This window comes from Diaphorina citri, unplaced genomic scaffold (assembly GCF_000475195.1).
Source record: "Diaphorina citri unplaced genomic scaffold, Diaci psyllid genome assembly version 1.1 scaffold1253, whole genome shotgun sequence".
NCBI lineage: Eukaryota > Metazoa > Arthropoda > Insecta > Hemiptera > Psyllidae > Diaphorina > Diaphorina citri.
Window position 1 is genome coordinate 7,119 of NW_007378682.1, and position 7,870 is coordinate 14,988.

The 7,870-nt window shown below is 39.6% G+C and overlaps 1 protein-coding gene across 1 annotated transcript; it reads right to left on the minus strand.

The window, feature by feature from the left end:
* Positions 1-257: 257 nt before the first annotated feature.
* Positions 258-4,739, minus strand: LOC103514980 (cytokine receptor). The gene has a single exon (XM_008479898.3). It carries the CDS (start codon positions 4,467-4,469, stop codon positions 399-401), a length of 4,071 nt encoding a protein of 1,356 aa, XP_008478120.3. The 5' UTR covers positions 4,470-4,739; the 3' UTR covers positions 258-398.
* Between the last annotated feature and the right edge of the window lie 3,131 nt (positions 4,740-7,870).

Genomic DNA, 7,870 nt, shown 5'->3' on the forward strand with positions numbered 1-7,870 from the left:
CAAATGAAAATATGACAGACATTTAAACAAAGGTACACGGCCTTTGCGATTCTATTTCTGTTTCAGGTTCTGGCACTGAATCTCATAATCTCAATCGTTTTCTTTTCTTTCTATTTTTGCTCTTTTCCACAAAAACCAAAACAGTCCAAACACCAATGTGAAAAAAAAAGAAAAGGAGGGGAAGGGAAGTTTGAAAACAAGATGGTATTTACAAGTCTTAGGTAATTACCCAATACAAGAAACGAGGTTTCTGTCCACCTGCTCACTCATGAAACTATCGCAAAACATGGAAACCCAAACTCTAAAATGAACAATTCTAAAGTGTGAACGGGGGCACAACACCCTGTACAGTTGAAATATTTACACAAAGATTACTTACTTACATTTAGATTTTAGATCTAGACACAGTTGTGGGGTTCCACTGAGGCATTACTTACAGTAACATAGCCACTGCTACCTTTATTTATCACTATGGCTGAAACAGGAGGCAAGACAGGACTGGTTGGCTTCTGTTCAATGGGTTTACTAGAAGTTAGGGGCAAAGGTTGGTAGCCACTAGTACATGTTGTGGTTGTCACAGACGTGGGTGTGTTTGGCTTTGTAGATATGACTAAGTTTTTCATGGATGACACTCTGTTGTCCTCCGCTTGGGGATAGGTAGGTTTTTGAAACATGGGGAGACATGACTCGCCATACTTGTGATAATTCCCTTGCTCTGGCGCAGGAGGATACGTGAGCTCTGATAGAAGTTTCTCATTGAGAAGTTGTGCAGGTGTTAGCATTCCTCTGTCTAGATGAGGAAGGAAATTCGTACCCAGGGAATCATCCTCTTCTTCAAGAGAACTATCCTGATCCTCAACTGTAGGGGAGGTGGATGATGGTTTGGGTATGATAGCGTTGTTAGTTCCAATGATTACATAACTCAGGTTTGATTCATTGGGTTTGACTTCTGGTTGTTCAGACATGGTCATGCTCATTTTACTCAATAATGCAGCCGCTGACTTTTCTGCATTTGACTTGACATTATGTGCTTTATAAGCTTGCATGGGTGGTGTGGAAGCAGTGCTGTTGACTTCTAGTTCTGAGCCTGCTGATGTGGAAGAAGCTTGATGACATTCTGAGGATTGTGTGTCACCCGAGCCAAGACTTACTTGTTCACTATCATTTTCACTTTCACTTCTGTTGGGTGTTCTCGTAGGTCTGATGAGATATTCTTCATCTGCAGGTAGTGGCGGTTTAATATCATTATAGTCAGCAGGTATCCATGGTTGTGATGTAAAATGAGATTTGGTATCTTTGGTATCAATGTCAAGACCTGGTGGTAGCTTCACAGCAAGTTCAGATGATTTCTTGAACATCTCATACATCTTCTTACCCAGGTAATAAATGAGAGGCAAGAGGAACATGGATAAGAGTAAGGCAAACAGGATTGTGCCTTGTAAGCCCACAGCATAGTTTGTGCACATAAGATAATCAGAGTCTGACCAAGGTCCATAGAGTTTTATGTGCTCTCCATTTTCATCAACAATCACATTGTATGCACGAATTTGAACATTAGGTCTATGGTCCTCACATTTCAGAGGTTGGGTTAGAACAACTAGAGCAGAGCATGTCTCATTTCTGTTACTGCAAACTTCATTCAAATGCTGTGACTTGCCATTGAAATAATTGATTTTGATTTGATAACCTTGCAGTGGACCATTGGGTTTCTTAGGAGGATCCCAGATAATATGTGTTGCAGTGGCATTTACAAATTCAGCTCTGGGTTGAGACATTTTCTCTGGATTTCCAATATGTGTTAAGAACTCAATGCCAGTTGAATTTGCAGACCAGGCATTTGTAAAGGCTCGAATTTTAACTGTGTATATAGTGAAAGCATCAAGATTATTTATAACAGCACTCTGGCTAGAGCCAAACTTTTCAGGATCTGTAATACATATGGTATTACTATTGGTAGAGTTGACACAGATCTGATATTCCACTATGTTTCCATTTCTTTCAGCTACACTGGGTTTCTGCCATGTGACATTAGCACTTGTGTTGGTAATGTCTTGGACAGATTTAATTTCAGGGGGTCTGCTAGGAGCTGATGCATAAGTCGTGTTGTACACTGGTTCACTTGGTTCTCCAGGGCCATCAGTAGTAAGAACAGCTACACTTAGTTTGTACACGGTATAAGAGCGCAGACCAGTCACATTGAGCTCAGTAGCTGTGGAATCATTAGTTTCTAGACTGAGCTCTTTTTCTCCACACTCAGTTGATATAGACCAGACAGGACAATACCTGACAATGAAACCTTTGATGACACCAACTCTGTCTGAACACTCTAGCTGCCAAGCCACTACTATTGAAGAAGAACCTACATGTCTAATATACACATTATTCATTTTACTGCTGAATCTGTTATGGATGACAGTACATAAAGACCATACCATACCACTGCTGGTACTTCCCATGTTCATAGAAATGGCAAATTGGTAGATTTTATCATCAGGCACAGTTATATTTTGAGCAATAGAGTCTCCAGGTATATGGATCCAGTTTAGGAATCCAGTACATTGGTAAGGTCTGTCTCGATCATTAGCACACCAGAATAGTGTGTAATCTACAAAATTGAACTCAGCCATCTTTGGAGGAATCCATGAAAGCTCGTAGGTTTGCTTTTCATAAGCAATTTTAGTAAAAGAAATAGGTTCAGGTAGAAGATGATTTTTTTGTGGGACAGTAACCTCAGAAGAGCTAGATCTTCCTTCGCTGTTTGTCGAATAAATTTTAAATGTGTATTCCATGTCTTCAAGGTCATTGAATTTAGCATAGGTTTTGGATTGTTCACTTGGCTTTAGTGGAACTTCAAGATTAGTATTTGGATTCACCAATGTTACAACATAACTGAAGTTAGCTCCATTGTAATGATACTGTGGTAATTGCTGCCAGTAAATGTAAACATTTCGTTTACCTAATTTTCCTTTTTCTATTTGAAAGGAACCAACGTCTGTCTTTGGAGGATAATCAGGTTCAGTAGGAAGTGTCCTGAAAGTTATATTTGAGGGTAATGACCATAACTGTTCACCAGCTTGTGCTTTAGCAGATTTCATACAAACTCTGATGTCATAATGAGCGTCTGCATCGCTCAGGTTGTTAATGGTTATTGTAAATACCTTAGGACCCTCCAATCTCTCAGGCAGCATTGAAGTATCTACTTGCTCCCATACTTTTTTATACATACTTTGATATTCAACTTTGTGAACCAAACCACCAGGAAATACTTGCATGGGAAGCATAGGCTCCCAGCTTATGGTTATATGATACTCTGGTAATTGCTGCCAGTAAATGTAAACATTTCGTTTACCTAATTTTCCTTTTTCTATTTGAAAGGAACCAATGTCTGTCTTTGGAGGATAATCAGGTTCAGTAGGAAGTGTTCTGAAAGTTATATTTGAGGGTAATGACCATAACTGTTCACCAGCTTGTGCTTTAGCAGATTTCATGCAAACTCTGATGTCATAAAGAGTGTTTGCATAGCTCAGGTTGTTAATGGTTATTGTAAATACCTTGGGACCCTCCAATCTCTCAGGCAGCATTGAAGTATCAACTTGCTCCCATACGTTTTTATACATACTTTGATATTCAACTTTGTGAACCAAACCACCAGGAAATACTTGCATGGGAAGCATAGGCTCCCAGCTTATGGTTACACTATGGGCTGTTTTGTTTAATACTTTCAGATTAACAGGTGGTGATGGAAGAACACGTTGAAAATGATGGAATTGAATATCTTTCTGATACCAATGTCCAAACTGATTATATCCATGAATGTAAAAGAAGTATTCTTTATCTTGTTGTTTGTACATTGGGTCGGTAGTAAGGTCCCACAAGCATGACTCATCGGTGGCAGTTTTCTTAGGGCAACTAATGTACATTTTTTTACTTGCCCCTGGTCCACCAAGTCTAAATTTCAAATCATATTTAGTCCTCACATAATATAAAGGATTTTTCCATGTACAAGATAGATTTTGCCAATTGTAAGATACACAACTAAAGTCTGTAACTGGCTGAGGTTTTGTGTCAATCATAACTGTATTCAAACAAACACCCTTTTCAGAATTGGATGAATCTCTCAATTTACAATAAAACATTGACTTACTTTTCTTCACATCAGTCATATGAAGTTGAATTGTGGTCTCATTGAGGATGGTGATATGATCCATGGACACACGTTCTGTTCGATTGTAAAAGAGAAGATGACTAGCATTCCGATTGACAGCCAGGGGATGTGTCTCATTCAGTATACAATATATGGTCAAGTTTGATCCAACTTCAAGAATAATATCTCCTTTAGGGAAAGTTGTTCCTGGAGTATCCACATTGGCACTACACCTTAAACTATTGGCATCATTAGCCAACAAATGGCCAACACAGCTACAAACAGTTACTGTCAAAAATAGCTCAACATAAATCAAAAGCTTCATGTTTCTAGTAAAAGTAATTCTTTTTCTCAATAAAAATTAGAACTCCATACTATAAAATATCAATGTCACTTTGAAAATCATACTTGATTTGTTTGATTACATGTTTAGAAAAGATTCTTTCTAATAGTTTTTTGGAAATAAGAAGAAATTTTGTTAGTAGATGTATTTTTTTAAGTTAATGTACCTAGACCCAATTTCAAACATTTTGGTTGTGAAATTAGGCCTAGGCCTAGAATAAAGATCATAGAAGACATAAACTACCTACTTAACACCAATGTTTTATTTAATTTTTTGTTATGTACTTGTTTTATATATTGTTACATTGTTATATCTATTGTTACCTTGCTAACTAACGTAATTTTTCCTTACCAGCCGAGGGTTCGAACCCCTGATGCCTGATCTCACAGAAATGCTAAGTGCCAAGCATTTTCCGTAAGAGGGGGAGTGTATTCAGTGTGTGGCGACCGCCGTGCGTGTGCGTCCGGTGCGTTGTCTTGTGTCCGCGGCTTGTGCCGTCACTTGTCACTGCCGTGTGACAAAACCTTTTTACCACCACAGCCTACTGCTCTGATTTTTCCATTGGTCTGATTTGCTTTTCGGAGTTTTCGGCGCACTTCAAGTTTTCCCTAGACATTTTAATATACTAGGCGCTTTCCCAACGTAATTTGTATTTTTCCACATCTAGTGCGTATATCAATAAACTATGTTCATTTATATATCTACCGAACCGGTGCGTTGTCTTGTGTCCGCGGCTTGGGCCGTCACTTGTCACTGCCGTGTGACAAAACCTTTTTACCACAGCCTACTGCTCTGATTTTTCCATTGGTCTGATTTGCTTTTCGGAGTTTTCGGCGCACTTCAAGTTTTCCCTAGACATTTTACTATACTAGGCGCTTTCCCAACGTAATTTGTATTTTTCCACATCTAGTGCGTATATCAATAAACTATGTTCATTTATATATCTACCGAATTACTTGGGTTTTTCATTCTTTCTCTTGGTGTCAGGTGTATCCAACTCCAACAGAAAACAGAGTCATCATCTCAACATAACTCCCACCAAAAGTAGTGATGGGACTCGAGTGAGATTTTTCAACTCGATTATTTTCTACTCGATTATTTTCCAACTCGAGTTGTAACTCGAATCGAGTTGAATAATCACACCGCGCCGCGCCGATTTCTCACTCGAGAGTCGAGTAGGCGAGCGAGTCGTAGATATTCGGGTTTTCGTAAGAGTCATCATACACTCATCATACACTCCTACCAAAATGGTGACCCCGACGTGACAGAGTGTAAGAATCTCTGGTAATGGCTGTCTTTGGTATGTCTTCTGGTAAAGTCACTATCCTTGTGGGGGCTGTTGCATTACTCAAAAATCTCTGGACCACACTGGAAAATATAGTAATCCATTTCAGGATGTTTAATCAGGATTATGATATGGCATGTGCAGCTTTGAACTTTTAACTATTCTCCAAGCAAGTTGAAAGTTAACACTTTTCAACATGAATCGTTTTATATGTTTTGATGAATCTGTGGCGACCGCCGTGCGTCACCATCTTTTTGTCTGGTGTCCGCGGCTTGTCGTACCGTGTGACACCACCTTTTTACCACAGCCTACTCGGTGTGTTTATGTAACGGGCTAGGATGAGCTCGGACGACGTGAGATAGCTGTCCCGGCGGCAATTTTTAAAATTCATTTTATATTTGGCACTGATCTCAATCGTTTTCTTTTCTTTCTATTTTTGCTTTTTTCTTTTTTCCACAAAAAGTACAAAAACCAAAACAGTCCAAACACCAATGTGAAAAAAAAAGAAAAGGAGGGGAAGGGAAGTTTGAAAACAAGATGGTATTTACAAGTACTGATCTCAATCGTTTTCTTTTCTTTCTATTTTTGCTTTTTTCCACAAAAACCAAAACAGTCCAAACATCAATGTGAAAAAAAAGAAAAGGAGGGGAAGGGAAGTTTGAAAACAAGATGGTATTTACAAGTTGTTCAACATGAAAAAAAGTCACTATCCTTGTGGGGGCTGTTGCATTACTCAAAAATCTCTGGACCACACTGGAAAATATAGTAATCCATTTCAGGATGTTTAATCATGATTATGATATGGCATGTGCAGCTTTGAACTTTTAACTATTCTCCAAGCAAGTTGAAAGTTAACACTTTTCAACATGAATCGTTTTATATGTTAATGGCATGTGCAGCTTTGAACTTTTAACTATTCTCCAAGCAAGTTGAAAGTTAACACTTTTCAACATGAATCGTTTTATATGTTATGATGAATCTGTGGCGACCGCCGTGCGTCGCCATCTTTTTGTCTGGTGTCCGCGGCTTGTCGTACCGTGTGACACCACCTTTTTACCACAGCCTACTGGTTATTTGTTTACATTTGAAATGTTGCTAGCTTCACTCCGGTGCCGGTCCGCTGGAGTCTGGAGTTTTCTGTTTTTTCCATTCCATTGTTCTGATTCTGATGTTCTGGTTAATCTGGTACTGGTTTGACTATTGAATTTCGGCTTACTTCAAGTTTTCCCATTTCCCTAGACATTTTACTATATAGACGCTTTTCTGTTTTTTCCATTCCATTGTTCTGAATCTGGTTAATCTGGTACTGGTTTGACTATTGAATTTCGGCTTACTTCAAGTTTTCCCATTTCCCTAGACATTTTACTATATAGACGCTTTTCCTGGGCTTTCCCAACGTAATTTGTATTTTTCCACATCTAGTGCGTATATAAAAAAACCAAGTTCATTTTCATTCAATCTCTTTCTCTTGGTGTCAGGGGTGTATCCAACAGAGTCATCAATGTCATCATACACTCCTACCAAAATGGTGACCGCGACGTGACAGAGTGTAAGAATCTCTGGTAATGGCTGTCTTTGGTATGTCTTCTGGTGCTACCGGAATTTGGAAATGGGCTTTTTCCAAATCAATGGTGGAAAATACCTTAGCCCCGTACAGGAGAGAACTGCAGTCTTGGATGTTAGGTATGGGATACCTGTCTGGGACTGTCTGTGCATTGAGCCAAGTGTAGTCCCCACACGGACGCCAGTCCCCTGATTTCTTTGGAACCATATGCAGGGGGCTTGCCCATGGACTCTTGGAGGGCTGGACAATTCCTTGTTGCAGCATGATCTCAAACTCCGCCTTGGCAGCATGGTATTTGTCCGGTGCCAACCGCTGCGGTTTAGCAAAGCAGGGAGGTCCTGTGGTGATGATATGATGAAAGACATTTGGTCCTTTGGTAGTCTTGGACGGGTTACCTCCACTGCCTGCCATCACCCCATGCTCCCTAATGGAATTCTGAGTGACAGTGGGAACGGTTGGCTCCATAGCAGATATGGTACTAGTTGCTGTGTTCACTAGTGACACACAGGCTCTTTGATTTGTCAAACACACATT